We start from the raw sequence: 21,060 nt of genomic DNA on the forward strand, positions 1-21,060 counted from the left end.
ACTATTTCAAAAATATTAGGCACTTTACATGCGACCTAAAATTACTGTTCAAATTAAAATTAAAATGCATTCATCATTATTTAAAATATTATCATAATTGCTGTTTTAATTTTCTAAATTTTACAATTCATCTAAAATTTTCTTTATAGGATTTTACTCCTCCTATATTATGCAGAAAAAAAACTAGTTTGTTTTGTAGATAAGCCGCCAATACTGATTTAAATGTTCATAGATAAAAGTGAACTAATGTGTAATAAATGCTTGTAGGAAGATTAAAAAGAAATTTTAAAAGTTTCTCCTGCATACTTTTAAACTAGTACTTGACAGATTTCAAAAAATAAAAATAAACAGTGTTTTAAATTAGTTATAGATGCTTTCAACTATACATTTTACAGGTTATATTCATATTACTGGAGTTTAACCTTCTGAAACGCTTTAACCTTGCCCAGTCTAAATAATTTGTGGGGGTTTTTTTTGTTTTTTTTTAATTCCCCTTTTATCTTTTTTGTGAACATTAAACATTAGTCATTTTGGAACAAATTAGTTATTTTAGAAACTAGATTAGTTATTTTGATAAGTTGTTACAAACCATAATCATTAATGCAAGGGTCAAAACGGTCCTAATTCATGCTGTTTTGAAAAATGGGGGCAAAGTTATTTAGATTTTCTACTCTTAAAAGAATTGATATATCATAATTAATAAAATGTCAAAGGCATATATGTAGAAAAAATATATCTAACGTGCCTACTTTAAGATGAGTTGAATAAGTAATATGATAAAATCGTAATGTTTCTCTTTAAATACTAGTTGCCATTTATAATTAAAGCACACTGTACTGATTGATCAAGACAAAACTATGACCTGTTAGCTGAATTTCAATGCCTTCAATCATTTAATCAAAGTGTTTTTACCCTTCTCTTAAAAAGTATTGTGAAAAAGTTCATTTTTAAGTGAATCATTTCATGCTACGTTCCAATGACAGCAGATTTAATTCATTTTTACAGAACTTATATTTGAACATCAATGGAAGAGCTTTCTTTTTGTTTAATTGATTTATTATTCAATTAATTTCATTATTTAGTGTGTTGGGAAACTAAACTCTAAAACTCTTGCAGGGAAACTAAAGCTAAGAGAAATACTTGGATGCCCACAGTTCCAAATAGTTCTCATCATTTAGATGCTGTACCATGTTCTACTCCTGTAAACAGAAATAGAATAAGTCACAAGAAAGTTAGAACTTTCCCATTACTGTAAGTATTAAAATTAATACTCTATTTTACACTGTTGTTCATAATAAGGTATTTCATATAAACTGGGGCCTTGTGTGACCCTCTGAAGACACCTTGGTAGCCTGCCAAATCACGACAATCCGTTTTAATGATAATCCAAATTATCGACTGTTAATTGTTGTGAGAGAATTAATAAAACTTTTTGGATCAGAGAACACATAATCAAACACAGGAACGCATTTAGCAGTTCAGTATTTGGTGTATACTTTACTAATACTAACTACAACTATTTCGGAGGATATTGTTGCTTTAACTAAGTAGAAATATTGTCAAACTACACATTTAGCTTAAAATGATCATCAACCTTTTTATACTGTTTTTTTTTTTCTCGCTGTAGTAAAATATCTCTATCATCCTATTTTATATGTTAAAATCATCTCCTTCCTACTTAAAAATTTCTTTAGCTAAATTATATTATCTCGCAGTTGTGTAACCCACAGGCTTTTCAAATTTACTACTGTGGCTTTCTGGTGCAAAATGCTGAAGACCCTTAACCTAAACTAACCATTAAATTTCCATTAGCTTTCAATTGTATGTATGATTTATTTATATTGCTGTGTCTGATCTGATTAAAATTAGTATGAAAGAAAAAATGTTTAAGCTCTTTAAAAATATGGCATATTATAAGTATGGTGATAGGATTTGTAATCTGGGTACCAATTTTATGAAGACGGAAAGATGGAATATTCGGAGTGCCATTTATATTGGTGATGATGATAGGCAGGTGAGGTTGGAGGGTGTATTGGTATAGTGGGCCAGTTGAAGATTGATGTTGAAAACAGAAGGGTGATGAAAATAATAGTTGAACCGGATCATATTTAATAAAAAGCTTTTATTTATTAATAGTATTTGCAGAGCTCGAGATACAAAACTAAATATCATTCATAAGAATTTCAGTTGAATCAATTTTGTATAATAATATTAATAAGGACAGGCCGTGGGAGACAAATCCCCACGACCTGCCTAATCAAAAGCCAAATTAAAAAGTACGTGTAATTTGTTCCGATCGGACACAGGAGAAGCATGGGATGGAGATCCAAAATTGGCGATTTATCACAGTATATCATAGCCAAAACAAAGCCAACAAGCATATCAACATGGGTTTAAAAGACCACCTTGGCGATCACGAGTCGCCAACAAATTTATGTGAATTATTACAGCCATGCAACCGAAACATTTAGCCGTTGGAAAATTAGAATAAAAAGTTATAAATAGATTTTTGTTTTCGATTAAAGGCGACAGTGAATATATAAGTCTGCATTAGTAATGAAATAAAAAAGTATCCGTTACATTAATCTAGAAGAGAAGAAATAAATATTTTATGTTCATTTAAAAGATTAAGTTTTTGATTTATTTTTAAATGTAATTCTATTAATAAAAGATCAGCTTAAGTAATGAAAGATATTTTAAAAGATAGAAAGTAAATATGTGTATGCCAATTGTGGCATCACAATAAGCTTCACAATTAAATTTATAAAATATGGTAAACTGCTTTTGATTTAGAAATTTTGCAATTAATCTGATTATATATCAATTTTTGCTGGGAATCTCTCTTCGTGATTGAAGATCTTTTTTGAAAATGTATTTTACTAATTAAGGATTTGTATTTAAAAAAAAAATTTAAACTTTCATTAACATAATTATTAGTTTTGCTAACTTCATGAACATTAAAATAGTATTTTTGTTTTTATTTAGTTTATTTATTAGGGCTTGTTTCTTATTATTTGTTGTTAAAAATTCTATTTAGTAATATTAAAACTGAAAATTTTACTTCACTTTCACATTTATACTGAAGTTCAAAATTATTTTTTTCATTATTTATATAAAATAGATAATTTTATAAATTTTTAATGTCATTTTATTCAAAATTTAATGTAAATTTTTAAGAATCAAGATATTTTTGTGTATACAGTTGTTTGTTGCAGTTATTGGTTCAGATTTTTTTGTTTTTAATAAAATTGTAAATACGAATGTTTTTTTTTTAATTAAAAAACATAAATATTTTATACTAACATTGCATAAATTTTCTAAACCTAAATTCCTATTTTGATTGTATCCCCTTCTCTTATTGATATAGAATTGTGAATCATAAGTTTCCTTACCTGTCAGAGTGAAAATTAAATGATATTTCACATTAAGAGTGATAAGATTATGAGAGCATTATGTTTGTACATAATATGATAGGGAATGAAAAATTAGTTCACTTAAGTTCATGTTAAGCATGTTCATGTAAAGAAGGTTCATCTGCATCACAGCATATATGAAAGATCTCCAGATTTATTGTAGAAAAAATTCTTATTTCATAGTAAAGCAGTTTCAAAATCAAGTTTTTTTCCAAATAAAACTTTCATATCAATGGTAGCTGTGGTTGACCCTGAGAGGACATTAAAAGTGGGACACTACTTCCAGTATTTTATTAGCAATGAATATCAGGAAGAAAAAAAATACACAATTTTACTTGGTCTAGTATTTTATGTTTGGGATAATTTAAAGTAAATAGAACTTGTGAACTTACTTATGCAAAGTTGAAAGGGAAAAATCATATATTCTGAATGAATAGTCTTCCCAATGGAGTTAACAGCTTATGGAAAAATTCTTTAATAATCATTATTTCCAAGAACTTCTTGACATTCAATCTAAAAATAATCTCTTCAACAGGAATATATATGCAAAGTAGTATCATTTTTGAGGGGAAAAAATGCATTTTTTTAAAATTTGTTTCAAAATCTATTTTTATGGTAAAACAGATTTGATGGCTTTAAGTATAAGTATACTTTTTCTCATGTTTATTTCAATTAAAATATATAAAACATTATTTTAGTACACTTTGGTGTTTTTATTCTTAAAAATTTACTGCAAAATCTTTATTATATACTCCTTATAAGAAGCTCTTATAATTATGACAGTTATTATTTAACACAATTTGACAATAATTCATTTTTTGTAGGTATGATGATCTAGAACCTGCAGTAATTCATGAAAATGCCACACAAATGGAAGTTCTTGTTCCAGTTCGTTTAGATATGGAAATAGAAGGTCACAAACTGCGTGATACTTTTACATGGAATAAAAATGGTATTTTTTACTTTAAGTGCAGTATGGTTAACATACTTAATGTTGAAATATTTTATAGAATAAGAATTTCATCAACTAAATTTAAGAGCTGTTGTTAGAATGTTTGTATATATTCAGTATTATAGTGATTCACCAAGTGAGAAAGTTGTAGTTTGTTTTGGCTAAAGATGGCTAATAATTTGTTTACATTATTTAGGATTTTATTATTGGCAACTGTAAAAGTTGTCTCACACGAAATAAGGAAAATGATGAAATATATGTCATATATTCAGTAGCATTGTTAACTTATTTCTTTAAAGCAGCAAGAAGCACCAAATGTTGATAAAAAGAGTTAGCTCAATCTTACTTTAATGTGCATATTTATAATAATGGAAATGAAGTCATGCAAATGAGAAATGATGAATCCTTATAGGGCCCTGATAATCCTTATTTAATGTCATCAAAGTGTCAAATTTTAGACAGTCTGCCAACTTTACTGAGAAAAGAAATTAATGTTTTTGCTATAAACAGTTGCAAATTATCGATTAAGTCTCCTTTTATAGCTTTAGGCATTAAAAATCTACTTGCGGTAGAAATTGAAGCAAAATTAATGACAATTTATAAAATTAAAACAGTTTAGCAATCATGCAATAGTTTTCAAATTTTATGTAAATGTTTTAAGTACTTGAATTGATTTCTTGTTTGCCAAAGTGAAAATTTTTTAACACTTATATTATTGAGATAATGTGAAAAATTAATTTCATTTTTATGCTTATATTATCATGAGATTCTTTAAAATCTCAAGCATCTATGAGTGGTCCATTAAATTTGTGAATTATTTGATTTGAAGATTTACAAATGGAAACATTAAAACAAAACAATACAAGGAAAATGCTATCCAACTTTAACTGGTAGAATGAGAAATAATCTCGTGAAAATCAGCAACAAAGCGAAAAAGAAGCCAAACAATATATATAACCAGACACTCAGTGAAAAGGGAACAGTGTGAAGTTATTAAATGAAACAAAAATTATAGTTTTCTATGTTAACTAAGTGAGACAAAATGTTATATCCTTAAATATTTTTTTCTCTTCTATGTGATATATTTTTAATTGAAATAAAATATGCAATATAATGTGCAAATCACTAATATTAGTATTTTGTGGTTCACTTTATATTTTGACCACACTTACTTACAAAAATTATTTATACCCCATTTATTTAACAAATCCTATTATATTTTTTCAAGCTTTATATAATTCATGTTTTTATTTACTTTTAGAATCTTTAATAACTCCTGAGCAATTTGCAGAAGCTCTTTGTGATGATTTAGACTTACCACCATTGTCTTTTGTGCCAGCTATTGCGCAATCCATAAGACAACAAATCGATGCATTTCCCACAGATAATCTTCTTGATGAACAAGCAGATCAGAGGGTTATTCTAAAGGTAATGTATAAATTACAGCCTTTTTGGATAAAAGATAATGAATGAGCAAGATATCAGAGGTAATCTATATAAAATGTTCTAGATCAAGTTATTTGAAAGCCATGTTATTCAAGTAGAAGATCTTTAATTAAGAATACTATGTGAGCATAAGTTAAATAACACATGAGGGAGTTTGTATCTTACTATTATATAAAAATTGAAGGTGAAAACATTTTACAAGCAAATCACACCGAGCTGTGGTAGTTAATGGGATAGAGTGCTTGCCTCTCAATGAGGTTACCCGGGTTCGAATCTTAGCAATTGCTGGTAGGTAAGAATTTCGCATCCGGCTTGCACCAATGATAATGCAGATGTAAAATTTCCTCAGTGGTAGAAGGATCATGGGTTAGAATCCCCTTGCTGCTATGCTATCGCAGGGAGGTTTTGGTGGTTTTCCTCTCAATGTAACGCGAATGTGAGTTTCATCAAAAAGTCCTCCCCGAAAGCAAACTTCTCCCAACACTAGATCTGGGAGTTACCTTGTCTTTTGGATTGGGGTTCAAAGATACAAGGCTACGGTCTTCCTCTTCACTGTCTGATTCTTTATTTTACAAGCGTTTAGTATACATATTTATACACAACAGATACAGCAAGAGAAATAAAATCAATTTAATGTTTTGCATAGCAATACCTTGCTAGTTATTGTTGTATCTATAATTTTTAGCACTTGTTTTCACTAAAGCTACCTTATTTTTAATAGGTTGTACGGCTAATGGTAAAAGATATCTATATGAGGATCCTCACATTATGATTCCTTTTATTGTACTTTTATTTATTGATTGCTTTTTTGTATTAAAGTGTATTCACTTCTTCAAAAATTGTTTTCTGGTATTGCTCTTAATTTTAAGCCTAATATATTTTTGTTTATTTCTAACATAACAGCTGAACATACATGTAGGAAATATTTCTTTGGTTGATCAGTTTGAATGGGATATGTCTGAAAAAGAAAACAGTCCTGAAGTGTTTGCAAATAAGTTATGTTCTGAGTTAGGACTTGGTGGAGAATTTTGTACAGCTATTGCATACAGTATTAGGGGTCAGTTGTCTTGGCATCAAAGAACCTATGCATTTAGGTAAGTTTCAATTTGCATCAGTTGAAATTTTGGAACTAAAAAATGTCAATTCTGATGAAAGTGTGTTAAAATAAAACAGTTCATTCCAATTTAATAATTTCGAGCAGCATTCAACTAGAGAAAATATTTAAACCTTAAGTTCTTCAATTAAATGCATCTCTAAACTTATTGGAATATCATTAGTTGAACCTTATTATTTAACTAAGTTGTTTAGTTATAAAAATAAAGAACTGCTTGCACTAAAAGTCTCTCAAATTAAGTTTGATTTAATTTTACTTTTAATATATTTTTTTTATTGATTTTAAAGTAAATTGTGAAGACATGTTGATTATCCTAAGTATTGCTCGAAGTTTGATTTTGAATCTCTTAAAGTTTGTTTTACAAATGTTAAAAAATAGCTAATTTAAATTACTTCATTTTCTTTTTTTTTTAAATTTGCTGATTTTATCAATTACTTTAATTTAGGATGTTCATTACACAAAATTAAAAATAAAATAAAAACTAAACAATTGCCCTGATTTAACTTTTGGTTTAATTTTACACATAAATTTTAATAATTCTACTAAATGGCTTAAGAGGCTTACCTTAAATGTGCTAGTGCAGATAATATTTTAAGGATGTTATACTTGAAAAACACAATTTCTCAAAATTAACAGTTTAAAAAGTGTAGTCAGAAAAAGTTTGTATCTTTGTCTGATTTTGTGACTTAAAATGTCATTTGCACCAGCTAATTTGCATATTTAAGATCAGGTATTTGAGTTTTTGATTTAATTAAATCAAAATCTAAATCAAGGTTATAAAACTCCAATTATTAGATCAAAAGTTATTCAGTATTTCATGTTTTTATTTTGTGCATTGATTGCAGTTTGTGCAAAGTTCTGATTTTTTAAGCCTAATTTTATTGATTATAAAGGTTTCTATTTGAATATTGTTTTAAAAAAAATGGGAACATTATTTGTTTGGGAGTGTACAAACTTATATTGTGGGTAATATCAAATGCTTGCATAATTAGGCTGATCAGCAACCTTTGAAAACTAAAAAACAGCAAGAAAAAGAGCATCAAAAAACTCACTGCTTTATCCTTACAATTTAATATTCTAAAAACAGAAATCCTTCTCAAAGATTCTCTAACGAAAATAATTTTTTTAAAATAATTTAAGAGTTAAAGAGGTGAGTTTTAAAAGTTTTCTACCAGTTCTTTTAGTCTTCATAGAACGCTGGTCAGCTTAGCATTATGAAATATAGAGCACATACTCTATATTTGTTTACCAATCAATTTAATGTTCTGTAAGTAAAAGCTCATGTTTAAAATTTTTATGATATAAATGAAATAAAAAAAGATTTCATTGTACTGCAAAATGTGTAGTAAAACTTTTTTTTTACATGTTGAGATTAAAAAGTTAAATCCTTTATTTCTTGTACACGTACTTCTAATTGGTGAAACCTTATCCCTAATTTTAACTGTTCATGGCAGAGCAAAATTCATTTGAATTTGTTCTTAGTGAAGTTTCTATATATTGCTTGTCAATTGTTTCTTGCCAGTGTATTTCAAAACTTTTTCCACTCCAGAAAATACTCAGATTGTAGTTTGAACATTTATTCTTAGATATCTGCAAAATTTAAATTGTAGACAAAATAAATTATTGCTGTATAATATTTAAAAGAGAGGGAAGTAAAATCTCAATTTTTTAAAAAAATGTCAGTATTAGACAAACTAAAAATGTACTCTGAATTTTTTTTTAAAGAGCGTGACAGCTATATTCAAAATCTATATAATTATTTTTCATCTTCCTACAGCTAAAATCATTCATCGCTAGATAGATAACTGAAAATCATTTCATAATTTATAAAATTTGAGTTATTTAGTTAATGATTTTTTCTAGTATTCCACTTTTATCAAATGTATGGAAATCTATTTTCTTTCAATTTCTTCATCCTGCAATCTCTGGGGTTAATTCTAGACCTTAAAGAGGGCTGGGGCAACACTTCCTAGAAAGAACAGGCCTCAGCACGGGTTACCATAAATATCCCTTAGTAGTCCAAATGGAGAAAGGTAATGCATATTTTGTATTTTCAACCACTGTGCAGCTTAGTACCCCTAACGTAATAACATCTTTCTTATTTTTCGTCTACTGCGCAGATAACTTTCATCACATCGGACTACTAAATTAATCCGTGCTGAGGGCTTTCTACTTCTAGGAGGTGTTGGCTGAGGACTGCCTACATTCTTAAATAAAAGCTACCAATCAGCAAAAAAAATGCATTACCTTTCTCCACAAAATTGCTTTGTTCTTAAGAGATTAAAAATGTTTTTTCATTAAAAAAATCCAATTTTTAAGGGGAAAGAATTCAACTTAAAAAATATTAGTGTATTTTTTACATTTTGAAAATGTGTGTTTAAATATCGGGATTATAAAAATGATGTGGAAAGAGAGAGAAAAAAACAATAACTGAGTTAAGTCCAAAGAAAGAGAGCAAAAAGCAAAGTTTATCCTGATTGATTGCAATGTATAACAAGCACATCAAAAAGCAATTATTATATCGAAATTTGAAAAATTATGTGAGATTGCCAAAAAAAGATCTATATTTGGCTTGAGGTTCTAATAGAATCATCACAAATGATACCTTTAATTCAGTAGTAAGTATCAGAATTGGAAATAGTAAAAAAATTTTAAAAAATATGGAATCAGGCACTTCAGAAATAAATTTTCAAGTTAACAAATTGTCATAACTGAAATCCAAAATTTGTAGTTGCTGTAGCATTGTATTTGATTAATTGCATGAAAATTAGCTGTAAAACAATTCAGTTTTATGATGATGTCATTAAAAATTGAGCTCTTCAAATGGGTAATGACTCAAATTCAATTATTATTATCCCCTAACTGTTAGCAATGATTGTTAATAAAAATACTGATTAGTTTTTATACTCAATTTTGATTTATAGTGAAGCTCCTTTACCCACTGTTGACATTCCTTATCGAAATCAGTCAGAAGCTGATCAATGGTGTCCATTCTTAGAAACTCTTACTGATGCAGAAATGGAGAAAAAGATCAGAGATCAAGACAGAAATACAAGGTATGTTTTTTTCCTATCTCTAAAGTACACTTGCAATTTTTTTGTTATTCAGCTATAAGTACAATTAGAGTTTTAAAATTTAGTGTTTTGTTTTACTTTTTATAACAAGTAAGAATGTTTTATACTTACAAAGTATCACACATTAATGTTTTTGTAACTAAGCTAGTGTAAATGCTGAGAGCTACCACTGTTTAAGAACAGCTTCAGATCGATAGTTACCAGCTTGTCTAGGAAGTAAAGTAATCCAGTGTGCAATGTTGACCACATTGCCACCATAATACCATGGCCTTTAAAATTCTGGAGCCTTAATCTCCTCGCCATCTTTCGGTTGTACTAAAGTTGCTTTTCTTTACAAATGAAACTAACTATTGGAAAAGGGTAAAACTTCAAGTTATATTTTTGAATTTTTTCCACCACCATTTTGTTGAAATCATTACGAACCTGACACATGCATAAATTAATGAAAGATCTTCTGAAGCCGAATTTATTATATGTTTCCTACAGATTAAAAACTCTATTTTAATAAGACACCTCATCATTTCTTATTTGTATGCACATTGAAACTGATGCAAAGCTTAGCATTTTTGCATTCATAAGTAACTGTATACTAAAATTGAAAAACTTATTTAGGTTTTATCCTGAAAGCATTGTCACTGATTTTACTGTTAAGCTAATCAAATTAATTAAAACAGGTGAAGGGGGCAGTTAGCTTTTGCTCGGCTTGCTGCTTCTCAGCTGTCACTAACTGTCTAGAAAGTAAAGATTGCTATTGTCATAAAACTTGCTATAGGTTTCAGTGTAAACTTTTGGTATGTAGCCCTCGATAGATTGCTATCAAATTTAGAGCAAGTTTTATTTCTCTTGATTAAGTCATCATTTATCAGAATGCAGTGTATTCATTACAGAAAAAAAATGGGAGGGATTTAAAAAAGTTAAGTGAGATTTCTAAAAATTAAAAAAACATGAATAGACTTGGAAAAAAATTTATTTCTTTAATTATAATGCATCTTTTAATTGAATATTTTTGCTGCATCATCATATGGAAAATGTTCTATATCTACTTTTTTATCAGCTATTATATTTATTTGGCTGAAAAATATTGTATTTGTTTCGTTTTGTCCGTTATGGAGTAGAAGATGTCGCCTTAACGAGGTATTTGTCCATCTTACATTCATGCAAAAAAAAATTTAAACGTCTTACATGAAGAAACCTTACCTACGGTTAACACGTGGTTGAAGAGAAATGTGTTCTGAAAGGGGTTCNTTGAAAGGGGGTTCGGGGGTAGCGTTCTGCTGTTCGCTCCGGTTCTGAACAATACTGGTAAATAGGGAAGCTAGATAACAAGGACCGATGTTCAAAATAATGAAAGATCAAGGAAGAAAAGTGAAACAGATTTTATTCAAATTTTTTTCCAAAATTCGTGCATTTTGAAATTGATTAATAGAGTGCTCGAAGTTCTCGCGTTAATCATTTTTTATTGCAAGAAAAGAAAAAAAATATGCGAGATTCTCGTACTGTAGTGAAAACACTGGAATGCAAAATCTGCTGGTGATTCAGTGCTGAATGCACTTGAGAGCAATCGCCACCTCTCTCGAAAATGTAACTTTTATATAAGTTTTCATGTAATAAGGCATTACATGAAGGCATTACAAGAAGTTTCAATATAACATAGATGATTGAAAACTTTGATTCCAGAGACTTCTTTTCGTTACCTCATTTGGAAACTTTCATCAAAGGACATAGTTTAAGTATTATTGAAAAATCAAACAGGCTTTGAATAATATGTATCAGTGCTAGAGGATGCTGCGGCTCTATTGATTAAAAAGTGGTACTTTTTATCTTAAACTAGTTTCTTGACTGAAAAATTAAATTTGTATAAGGGTACAGTTCGAAAATTTGAACTCATTAAACTTGTGTAAAACTGCAGTCATGAAAAAGAACTCAATATTAAGCTAATTATAACTTAGTCCAAAAATTTCCGCAATAACGACAGTTTTTAAAACTTGTTTTTCCAAACACTATGAATTACTTTTCTTACTAATTGGTAAGCTTAAATTTATACAAAAAAAGGTTCGTACAAAGATAATATATCAGAGTTACTGTTATTCCAAAAGAAAGCTTTAATTATTGATCATAGTTTATATAAAAAGCACCATTTCTAAAAGTGATCTTTTGAACTGTGCTACAAACTTAGACTGAAATTTTTTCAAGGTTGTGTATGTAAGTTATGTTATGATTATATCGTGACGTTCTGGGATTCAATCTTAATGGTTTGAGAATGGCTTAGCCCTCTTAATGTTAACTTCATTTTTTGCATATTTCACCATGTCTCTACTACTTTTTATGCGAATTAAAAAAAAATTGCATGCAATTATAAAATTTTATTTATCAATAGATAATTCCATTCAGGAAATAACCTTTAGTAAATATTTTTATTATTTTATATAATAATAGTTGAAAACATTTTGAATTGTAAGGTTTACAATTTTTATATAGTTTTAGAAAAAGTAATTTTATATTACAAAATTTAAGCAAATCAGTGGAAAAGTTCTTGAAAAATCTAATTTTAAAGATTGGGCTTTTTAAAAATTAGATTTCGCCGCACTATTCGACCAATTTTGCATTTTAACATAAAATTTTATGCCTTTCAATTGAAAAAATTTTCAACTACTATTAAATAATATTTACTGAAAGTTATTTTTAGCATGGTTATATCTTTGAATAAACAATTTTTATAATTGTGCGGATAAATTTTTGATTTCGCTTAAAGAATTCTTGGGGTATGGCGGAATATGATAAAATTAACATTAAGGGCTGAAAAGGTTAGACCGCTTACCTGACCAAACTATTACGACCATATTTTCCAGATTGTGGCTAATCCCTATATTTTGGGATTAGAAACCCGAATCCGTCGAAAAAGGTATGTTTCTGATCTGATTTTGTAACTTAAAATATCACAGGTCACTGCCTCAAACCATTAAGATTGAGTTCTAGTACATCAAGGTCCATTTATTTTTTTTTGGGCACTGTGCATTTCTAATTCCTAATTTAATTAGTGTACAGTTAAATAATGCATATTTAAGTTTTTGAAACTTGAGCATTAACATTTGTTTATCATTTCAGGAGGATGAGGCGTTTAGCAAACACTGCACCAGCCTGGTAAAAAAGGAATTCACCCTCATCATCATTTGAAGATTGTTTTTAAGGACTGTACATTTATCATTTTAAATATTACATTATAAGGAAACGTTTTGAAGAAAGTATAACATTTGGAACTGCTTGTGTAGTATTGCATTTCGTCAAATATGTGTGGTTATTGTTTCTTTATATTTAATCCATAGTTACAGATTTTTAATTATTGAAAATTGCACTGGTATACGTATAACATCTTCTCCGAAAGTAATAAGTTATCAAATATTGATATAATTTGTAAATATTTGTTATTAAAGCAAATAAATACGCTAAATACTTAAGATATTTGTTTCATGTTTTTGAATATTCATAAAATTTAGCATCTTTTCCGTAAGGATTTGAAAATTTATGCATTTTTTTTTGTTTCCATTTCAAACAATTGTAAATTAATTTATGAATATTAAAATTTATTCATTTTTGAGATTGGCTACAAATATTTTTAATTAGCTATACCTCATTGTTTTGTGGAAAGGCTTTGTAATGACAGTCAAAAATAAAAAAAAGTTTCAGATTGAAAAATTTAACAATTTTGTTTTAAATTTAAAAGTGACATTTTTAACATTCTGATAAAATGTATTTATTAGATATTCTCAAAATGTGTTTTTACAATATTTGAACAGTTTACATTATCTTTAAAAGTGTTTTTCTATGGATTAAATTATCAAAAAGTTATTCTTAAAATAGTGCTGATGTACAAAAAACTGACGTACAAAAAAAAAATTCTTAAGAACATACAGAAAATTTCCTCTAAATAATTTATTTTATTCGTGCTAATTCCTTTGACAGAAACATGTTGCAAACTATTAAAAATAAATTTGTTGCGTTAAGGATTTCAATATTATTATTCTGCTATATAAGCTTAAAGTTAAAAATTCAAGAGCTAATTAAACCTAAAATGGCATAATTAGTTATGTTTTTTGTTTTTTTTTAATTATATATATTTAGAAATAGTGAAGGAGTTACTTCATATGTGTAAAAACGTTTTGAAGTTAGTTATTTAAACGTTAATTCTGGCTTTTTTCAACAAGTGTCTTTTCCTCATCAGAAACAGAAAAAAAAATCCCCATGCTAGTTATAGAGAAAATCTGCACATAACAGGAAAATTTAAGTACTATTTTGCTTATAATTGGGAGGCTAATGGTAAGGGGAAGAAAACTTGAGTGTATAAATCCATTAATTTCACCAGAAGGGGGGGGGGGCGTAAAAGCGTTGTTGCTTTAAACTTTTGCACATAATATAATGTGTTGACAATTCAGATTAATCCTACTTTTAAAAACCTTCTACCACTAATGTATCAATTTATCTTATGTGTTAGACCTCTAAATTAATAGTGGTTCATTGACCACTAAAGTTTGTCTTGATTATAAGTTGTCCCCAGGGCCAATAATTTACATAAATTATTGACCCTGTATGTTGTTTAATTTTAAAAATTAATACAATAATAAGCCGAAAATTTAATGGAATCAGTAAATATAATTTTTTTTAAAATTTCTATCCTTTATTGTAATTAATACGCTTGTTGAAACACAAATTAAGTCTGTTTGTTTGTGAATAGTGAAATTTTTATTTTAATTATTTAATCAGTTACATGTAGTTGAAAATATTATAAATAATTAAATGAGATGTAAAATTAAAACTTTTTACTGTTAAACTTTATATTTTAATAAAAGTAAATAAAAAAATTTCAATTATCTAGTTAAATTAATTCTCAGATAATAAAAATCATAGTAATAATATGTATGCAAAATTTGCAAACTGAAGTTGTCACCTGAACATTAATCTTAGCTCAAGGTTTTATTTTTGTATCACCCTACTGCTCTTGAATTCTTAAAAATTAAAGTATATGCAATGTAAATAAAGGATTAACTTTTTTTTTGTACGTATGATCAAAATTATCACTCACCTGTGCAGAAGGGATTGTAGCCAGGCTAGTCTCTTAAGCTAGTTTTCACAATTTTATCACTTTCAACTACTTTTCATTCACCTAAATATACTTTTCCTGAAATAAAATGCTTAATGTTAATTCTTATAAAAATGAAAATTCTAAAAAAGCTCAAGAAATTTAAACTTAAATGAAATTCTGCAATTCTTGAGTAGTTACTAAATTGTCTTTATTTTACTTCTACAAGATGTTGTGTAATCACTGCCTTTTATAAATGTTTAGAATTCTTGTATAACTGCAATCCAAAGAATATACTTACTGGGGACAAATTAATATTTAATCCCAAAGAAAAGAAATCTAGTGTACAAATATTGAGAAAGGTGGGGTTAAAATACTAAAATAATTTTATTGCCAAATATAAAACTTGTTAATGATAATCTTTTTACTCCTTTTTTTTTCTGCAAGCAATCAAACAGGTTGTTGTTTTCAGTTTCTTTTTCAGTAGTCTTTTGTTAGATTTCAATGTTTTCTGAGTTGCTAAAATATTAATTTGCGCACCCTAATTTTAAATACTCTTTTTAATTTCATTTTGACAAGGACTCTAAAAAATAAGCTGTTTTTACAGAATATCCTGACAGTAGGCCTATAAATTATTCAGGAATTTATGGAAGTACAGGCAACAACAAAAAAACTATCCATTTAGAACAACAAAATTTATTCAAGTCACTTTAAAACAATGATTTTATGTATTTCTTAGTTTGACTTCTTATCTTTTGATCCTTAATACCATTTGAATGGTTTGATGCTGTATAATTTTCATGGTTGTAATGCAGAATTCACCATAACTGACCCCGATCAGAAAAATTCAGATTCAGCTCATTTGAAAAGACATATCCTTAAACCAAATAGATTTTTGCATTTGGAATTTCCCAGTCCGAATTCTAGTCAATTTTCTAATGTGACTATGAAACCAATTTGTTCTTCGAAATTATCAACTAATTTGGTAAATAAACTTTAAAAAATATGTGAAGTAAAAGATATTTCAGTAGTTTTATTTTTGTAGACATATTGAAGATAAATGGATTTAGTACACAAAGAAATAAAGCATATTTGAAATATTAGAAAAACAAGGCATACTAAATTGTAATACATTACAGTGGAGCATCGTTTATATGACGATCACTTACACGACGTTTACATTTATACGATGTTTTAGTGTGGTCCCAAATCATTCCTATTCATTTTAATGTATAAAGATATCGTTTATACGACGCACAGAATCGGTTATACGTCGGTTTTTAGATTTTGTTCACATTTAATTTTTTATTTTTTCTTGTGTATTTTAAAAAAGGGCGGAATTTGCCAACATGAATGCATGGGTGCAAGTCTTCCGTCCCCAGGACGGATTTCCGTCTTTCGAAAATGCCCGCGGACTGAAGTAAGACGGAAACAAGACTGACTCAAAGACTGAAATCGGAATTTTTTAAGTTTACGTTATTGGTCAATTTTCTTATGTCCTGTTGTTAATTTATTAAAAGACAGATGAATAAATATTTTTTGTACAGTATTTAAACTTGATGTATTATGGTAAAGCTTTCTTAGATAGTTTGCATATGTTAGGGGGTATTGTGTATGTTAGGTATTTCAGTCAAAAAAATTTCAGTCTTGGCCTTTTTTTCAACTTGCACCCATGCATGAATGATACAGAAAAAGGTGCCAACAAGAATGCTTGGATAACGACCGTAATTTTTACTAGATGTCTGAAAAAACTAGACAATGTTATGAAGAGGCAAAAACTAAACAATTTGCTATTCATCGACCAATGTCCAGCGCACCCAACGATACTAATTATTTTGGAAAATGTAAAAGCTCTCTTTTTTCCTGGAAATTGCGCTTCAGCCATTAGATTTGGCCGTGATTAGAAATCTAAAATTGCATCATAGTTCAACTCGCTATTCAAAGCATTGTAGAGACTAATAGCGAGAAAATATAATTAAAGGTAACATACATTCAAATTGCTCACTGCAATTTTTCTTCTTTGGTTATTTGTTTGTTTTGCTTTGTCTAATTTAGAAATTTATGTAAATCAACATGTTAAACGTTAAAATTAACTGAAAACAGAGTTAGTTTTAGAAGTAAAAATCGATTATACGACGTAATCGTTTATAGGACGTTTTTCGGTGGTCCCATCGGCGTCGTATAAACGATGCTCCACTGTACTTTCCTATAAATCAAATTATTTGTAATATATATGCACATTACACACATCACATAACTCATTAAAATTTTACCATGGCAGGGTTTTTTAAAATACATACAACAAATATATCATTATATCCAATATTTATTTTAAAAGAAATAATATATTTTTAGACAAAGTATGCCCATTTCTACTAAAAGAGTTCTATTTTGGACTGAACCTGTTTCCATCTTTTTTACCGTTACCTCTTAAGAAAAATTTATATATAAAGATGAAGTTTTGACCCCATAATTTATCAAAAAATTATTCATTTAGAAAATGATTTGAAAGACATCTCAAATTAATCACCTACTCACTGTTACACTTATGAACTGGATTGATAAGAATATTTTTTAATTTTAGATAAGTTCAATTTTAAAACATGCTATCACTTAGGTATTGAAACAATAGAAAAATTAAGTCTTATATGCAGAGAAGCAGATTTTTATGTATAAAATTCTTTTATAATATAGTATATAGTCTTATTAATGTCACTTCTCAAAATTAAACATTAACGAAGCTAAATCACACCAAGTAGTTGGAAAAATTTTGTCACCAAGACCTTAAATATTTTAAAAACTAAAGTTTTTGATTAACATGATAAAAAATTACAATTCAACTCGTTTAAAGGGAGAAAGAAAGGACTATTTTGATTCACTTATAAAATCAGGATGGAGGAAGTAGCGGTACTACTTGGTGCTGTCTCCAGGGACTGATTTACAGGAGGGCATTCGGGGCACGTGCCCGGGGCCCCCTTTCCCAATAAATGATCTTTTACATTACATGACCAATACAAAACCTTGTGTAGAGGATCCCTTTGAAAGAATGTTTAGAACAGGGACAACTATCAAATTTCATGAATGGGGTACTTGCATTATTTCATTATTCTATTATATCATTACTATTTACTCCGCACTCACACTAGAGCAAAATAATTTGCTATTGACATTATTTATTACAGTATTATAACAACTTTTAATGCTCTAGTGCAAGGCCATTCTTTTTACAAGACTAAGCTATAAGCTTCTGTTAGTAATTTCTCTGAAGCTTGTTGCATTAGTTAATCATTGTTGTTTATGGTATCTTAAAAATTTTCGAATGTTGATGATTACTTTTATCAGACTTCAATTACTTTTATCAGATTTCGGTACAAATATCTTGTTTCCTTCATAATTTTTAACATTCTAGCCAAAACCTCTAGATATATTTATTAAATTTTTGTATTTTTTTTTAACAATTTCACTAAATTAAATTCTGAATATCTGGGGGACGTACTTCTAAATAAGGTATCATGTTACTTGCAATTTTTATGGTCTGGAAAATACTTTTTCAATATTAAGTTTAAGACCTTGCATGTTAACTAAAATTTATCGGCTCTTTAACTGGGGCCCCCAAATTCACCTGTGCCCGGGGCCCCCAAATCTGTAAGTCGGTCCCTGGCTGTCTCTCCTATTGTGCTGTCAGTCCTCTTCTACTTGACGAAGGTTTATAAGCCTATTTTGAGCACACAAGCCTGAAAATTTATGTAATTGCAATAACCAATCAAATCAGGATGTTCTATAAACTAGAGTAAAATGAAGTTTTTAAAAATGAAAGCTATTGCATTGAAAAAAAAGGAACTCTAAAACATTTAAAAATATTTGTGATTGAACTTAAGTTTGCACTATCTTGGCAAATACTACTGTCAGAGTCTATGTTTCTTAGCAGTTTGGTCGGAAACCGACACATGAGCAACAGTAGCAGCAAGTGATACAGGACCTATTCAAGGGTTTTCATAACAACTGCTATGGTAATTACCGCTCATTTATCATCGAGAAACAAACACATCAACATTAATAAACAGACACATGAGCAACAGTAACAGCAAGTGATATAGGAACTATTTATTGGATTTCCTAACAAATGCTATTGTAATTACCGCCCATGAACCGTTTTATCTCTGAATTTTACTAATTATATGATTCATGTTAAGACATAAGAGAGCTTCAAATATGCTTTACTTAATAGCTTTTGAACGTAGTTAATCAAAAAGGCATTTTAAAATCCTTTTTAGAGAGAGAATGGTATTTCTCAAGCAAATACATACTTTTTTTTTCTGACATCTTCAATAAAAAACTCGTTTAATCCAAGTTATGCTTGTTGAAACAGAGCTACATTAAACTAACCACTTATTAAAAATTCTCTTGTTATACCCAAGATTTCTGGGTCTGTTTTAATAAGGCTAGCAATAAATGTGTTCGATTGTTTAAAGCTATACTGACAACAGGCAAGAAAGGGTTTGCATAAATGATAAAACAATTTTGTTGAAGCATATCGCTGAAAATATGCTACGAGTTTAAAAATAAAGGCAAAGGAATGAGAATAAGTCAAATGTATTTTTAATAATGAAAAATATTTGTATGGAACTCAACATATTACAAACTTCTTAATTTCTTTTTTAATATGAGAAAAAACGAGAATATTCATTTGTTATGTTTGAGGACCAATTTAAAATTCGGATTGAAAAAAAGTTGACAAGCGTATAAAAATATTCCTCAACAATAAATTAATTTTACGTGAAGTATTTTTGTTTATGCAAAAAATGTTTCAAACATACAATTGACGAAAACAATGAGAATTTGTCATTTCATGGTCAATCACTCGTAATCAAATGACGGAAATTCGGCATTTTGTCAACCACAGCGCAAAAAATGCAGAAAAGAGGCATATTAATCGATTATTTTACTTAACTTTTTTCTGCAATAAACCATATTACGAAACTATAAAATGAATTTCTTTTGAATATCTGTATTGTTAATATATACGGACACATGACACATATTTAAACTCACAGCATATTTTTAGAATACCACAAATGATTTAAACTTGGGCATAGTATTTGTTACCTTCCTTATTATCCTTCAAAAGGTTTCATAAAATATGAAATTATTCTATTTCGATATAAGAATAGTTACTAAAAACAGTAAAACAAAGGTTTTAAATCTCGTAGATTAATAAATATTATTACTAACCTCAAGTAAAAATTACTAGCAGCGAAATATTGACTTAAGAATAAAAATTTGCAAGCTTGTGTGCTCAATTAAACCTTTGTCATGTAGGACAGATAGTTGTTGTTAATTTACGTCGCACTAGAGCTGCACAATGGGCTATTGGCGACGGTCTGGGAAACATCCCGATGGATGATCCGAAGACATGCCATCACAATTTTGATCCTCTGCGGAGGGGATGGCACCCCCGCTTCGGTAGACCGACGACCTGCGTAGGACAGATAGCATAATACCGAGAAGGAAAGCACGAAGATACATCCAGGGTAATAACGGGATTCGAGCCCGCTATCTCCAGCGTTCGGTGGGTGATATCACTCAGGCAAGGTGGCCACATGGTTTATTTATTTATTGTATACGTAGTCTTGTATGCTCATTACAGAGTACGGATTATAAATCCTTATCAAATTGAAGAGCACGACCCAGGGTTACGGTGATATTCATACCAGCTCTACGATACTACAGACTGTTTAGCGTAAAGGGATATCTCTACGCTCTGCCAGGAACGCCAACTATCAACAATAACCTGTTAGTGTGCCGTGGTGGCTCGGGGGATAGAGCGTTCAACTTCCAATGAGATAAACCGAGTTCGTATCCCAGCGACGGCTGGTCCATACGAATTCCACACCCGGCTCGCACCAACCATAGTACTGACATAAAATATTCTCAGTGGTAGACGGATCATGGGTTAGAGTCCCCTTGCCGTCAGGCTATGGTTTTCT

The 21,060-nt window shown here is 29.1% G+C and overlaps 2 protein-coding genes across 3 annotated transcripts in view; both read left to right on the forward strand.

The window, feature by feature from the left end:
* LOC107441464 (SWI/SNF related, matrix associated, actin dependent regulator of chromatin, subfamily b, member 1) overlaps positions 1-13,454 on the forward strand; it is a 28,424-nt gene extending 14,970 nt beyond the window's left edge. For both annotated transcript variants that reach the window (XM_016054744.4, XM_016054738.4), the window contains 6 exons: positions 1,117-1,251; positions 4,238-4,365; positions 5,627-5,793; positions 6,715-6,905; positions 9,850-9,981; positions 13,105-13,454. In XM_016054744.4, coding sequence (XP_015910230.1) covers positions 1,117-1,251; positions 4,238-4,365; positions 5,627-5,793; positions 6,715-6,905; positions 9,850-9,981; positions 13,105-13,144 — 793 coding nt within the window. In that variant the 3' untranslated portion in view covers positions 13,145-13,454. The remainder of the gene's footprint in view (positions 1-1,116; positions 1,252-4,237; positions 4,366-5,626; positions 5,794-6,714; positions 6,906-9,849; positions 9,982-13,104) is intronic.
* The window catches only part of LOC107441722 (SKP1-related A), a 315,013-nt gene that overhangs the window by 96,328 nt on the left and 197,625 nt on the right, over positions 1-21,060 (forward strand). The window lies entirely within an intron of this gene.

The sequence above is a fragment of the Parasteatoda tepidariorum genome, chromosome 2 (genome assembly GCF_043381705.1).
Source record: "Parasteatoda tepidariorum isolate YZ-2023 chromosome 2, CAS_Ptep_4.0, whole genome shotgun sequence".
Lineage (NCBI taxonomy): Eukaryota > Metazoa > Arthropoda > Arachnida > Araneae > Theridiidae > Parasteatoda > Parasteatoda tepidariorum.